General features: G+C 63.9%; 2 protein-coding genes across 2 annotated transcripts in view, besides 1 other annotated feature; both read left to right on the top strand.

Annotated features, from left to right (window-relative positions):
• Positions 1 to 23, top strand: part of Tco025E_00720 (NUP-1 protein) — a gene marked incomplete at both ends in the record, with an annotated part of 957 nt that extends 934 nt beyond the window's left edge. The window contains one exon of the mRNA XM_029367660.1: positions 1 to 23. This exon is cut by the window's left edge and continues 934 nt beyond it. Coding sequence (XP_029232268.1) covers positions 1 to 23 — 23 coding nt within the window.
• A 703-nt stretch (positions 24 to 726) lies between these two features.
• Positions 727 to 1890, top strand: Tco025E_00719 (NUP-1 protein; the record flags this gene model as incomplete). The annotated part of the gene is made up of 1 exon (XM_029367659.1): positions 727 to 1890. One exon carries the CDS (start codon positions 727 to 729, stop codon positions 1888 to 1890), a length of 1164 nt encoding a protein of 387 aa, XP_029232267.1.
• Positions 1891 to 1996: 106 nt separating this feature from the next.
• Positions 1997 to 2031: a microsatellite.
• Positions 2032 to 2264: the final 233 nt, after the last annotated feature.

Genomic DNA, 2264 nt, shown 5'->3' with positions numbered 1-2264 from the left:
TCGGGAGCACGGGCAACGGTTGAGCAGCTGTCGGCGGAGCGCGGCAGCCAGGCGGCACGATTGGCCGAGCTGACGGCGGCCGTTGCCCGCCTGGAGAGCAGCGCCGACGCCTCGAGACCGGTGGTGGACGCGCTGACCGCGGAGCTGCGCGAGACGCAGGGCCGTCTCCGCCAGGCGGAGGAGGAGGCCAGCCAGCTGGCCGAGCGGCTCAGGGTGTCCGAGGAGCGTCGCGAGTCTGCCGTGGCGGCCGGTTCCGCCAACGCCGCGCTTGCAACGCAGTTGTCGACTGCGCTGACGGCGCTGGAGCGCCTCGCGGAGGAGCGCGAGACCCTGGCTGGGCGCTCGTCCGAGCTTGAGGAGCGCGTTAAGGAGCTCGAGAGGGAGCTGCGGGATGCCGTGAACTCTTTGTCGTTGAGGGAGTCGGATGTATTGCAGTTGCGCGAGGAGTGCATTTCTAAGAGTCGTTTGCTGTCAAACGCGTTAGAGGCGGTGGATCAGGTTGTCGAGGAGCATGTGTCTGCAGAGGCATCGCATAATAGACAGACTTCGAGTCTCGTTAGGACCTTTGAGGCGTTGCAGGAGCAGTTTCAGCTGACGAAGAAGGGGTTTGAGGAGCAGTGGGAGCGGAAAACAGAGGCTTGCACCGCAGAGTTGATTGCGTCTAGGCGGAGCGCCCAACGGGCCGTTGAGGCCCGGAAGCGGGCCGAGGAGAACGCTGCTACGTGCATGCGGGAATTGGAGCGCGGACGCGCGGAGTTGCTAAAGGTGCAGCGTGACTATCGTGCGCTGGAGCGTCTGTTGCGTGCTAGCGGTCGGCTCTCGATGTCGCGGGTGGAAGGAGAGGGAGGCGATGAAGAGGAGCTTGAGGCGTCGTTCACGCATGCGTCCACGCGTAACACGGAGGGTGTTGAGCTCGCCCAGTTCCTCCAGATATCAAGTCTGCAGACGGACCTTATGCTCTCCCGCAGGACGTGCCACCAGCTAGAGGCACGCCAGGAGGAGCTGCGGACGGCCTTAGAGCGGAGCGAGTGGCAGCTTGCGTGTTTGCCGCCAAGCGCAGAGGAGAGCCATGCGGAGCTGCGCCGGGTGCGTGGGCAGCTGGGAAACCTTCAGCTGGAATACAGTCGCCTGCAGGAGCGGTATGAAAGTTTGAAGCGGCAGCGCGTGGAGGATGTGGAGCAGCTCCAGCAGCAGAACGAACGGTTGGTGTTGCAGCTCCGTGAGAAGCGGGACAAATTGGGCGGTTTGACGCGGCAGATGCGGGAGTCGGAGTTGGCTGCGAAGCAGCAAGCGGAGGAACTCCAGCAGGCGTTTAACGTGCTGGAGGGGCAGATGCGGGTGCTGCGGGAGGAGGTGGGCTGCGGACAGCCGCAAGACCAGCAGGAGGGCCGCTCGCGGCGGCGGCAGCGCGCGCGGGAGGTGACGGAGGCGGAGAGCAAAATGCTGCAGGGCCGCGTCACCTTCCTCGAGCACGCGCTGCAGCAGAAGGAGGCGGAGACGCAGCGCCTGCAGGAGGAGCTGCAGCGCAACGAGGCGCAGCTCGACCAGTTCGAGGACCAGGTGACCGTCGCCACCCAGCGGCTCGAGACGACCGCGCGCAAGAGCACGCAGCTCGAGCAGACGGTGGGCGAGCTGCAGCGGGCAAACGAGGAGCTGCGGGAGGAGCTCGGCGTCGTTAAGGAACGCGTGTTGGTCCACGCCGAACGCCGCACCTCGCAGCGCGCCGCCTCCACCGGCGCCCCAAGCCACGCGCTGCACGGCGCAAGGGAGCCCAGCCTCCCACCGGCGCGGGGCGAGGACGAGGAGCGCGCGACGCCCGCAGCGCGGCCTCCGGCAGCCGCAAGACGGCCGGCCGCAAAGCGGGGGCGCTCCAGCAGATCCCGGGCGTGACGACACCCGCGAGAACTGCGGCGACCCGCGGCTCCGCGGGTGCGGCGGAGGAGGGGGGCCGAGCGTCAAAAGAGCAACACGACAAACGACAAAAGACAGTTGCCGGAACAACAACAACAACAACAACAACAACAACAACAAAAATACAAAAAAAGTTGCGGTGCACGTCAAATGCCAATGTTCATTTCCAACTCCGTAGGAGCGAAATAAAACGAAGACAAAAAAGAAAAAAAGACAAAATAAAAAAAAAACAAGAAAAAACGAAAAAAAAAACGAAACAACCAAGAACAAGAACGGACCGGAAGCGGAATTGACTCCTGCCGCCCCCTCCCCCTCTGCAGCGGCTACAGCAGAGCCAGAGGCGTAGCCAATTC

This window comes from Trypanosoma conorhini, assembly GCF_003719485.1.
Source record: "Trypanosoma conorhini strain 025E chromosome Unknown Tco_14.4_contig_00019, whole genome shotgun sequence".
NCBI classification, from domain to species: Eukaryota; Euglenozoa; class Kinetoplastea; order Trypanosomatida; family Trypanosomatidae; genus Trypanosoma; species Trypanosoma conorhini.
This window is presented reverse-complemented; position numbering and strand designations above follow the sequence as displayed.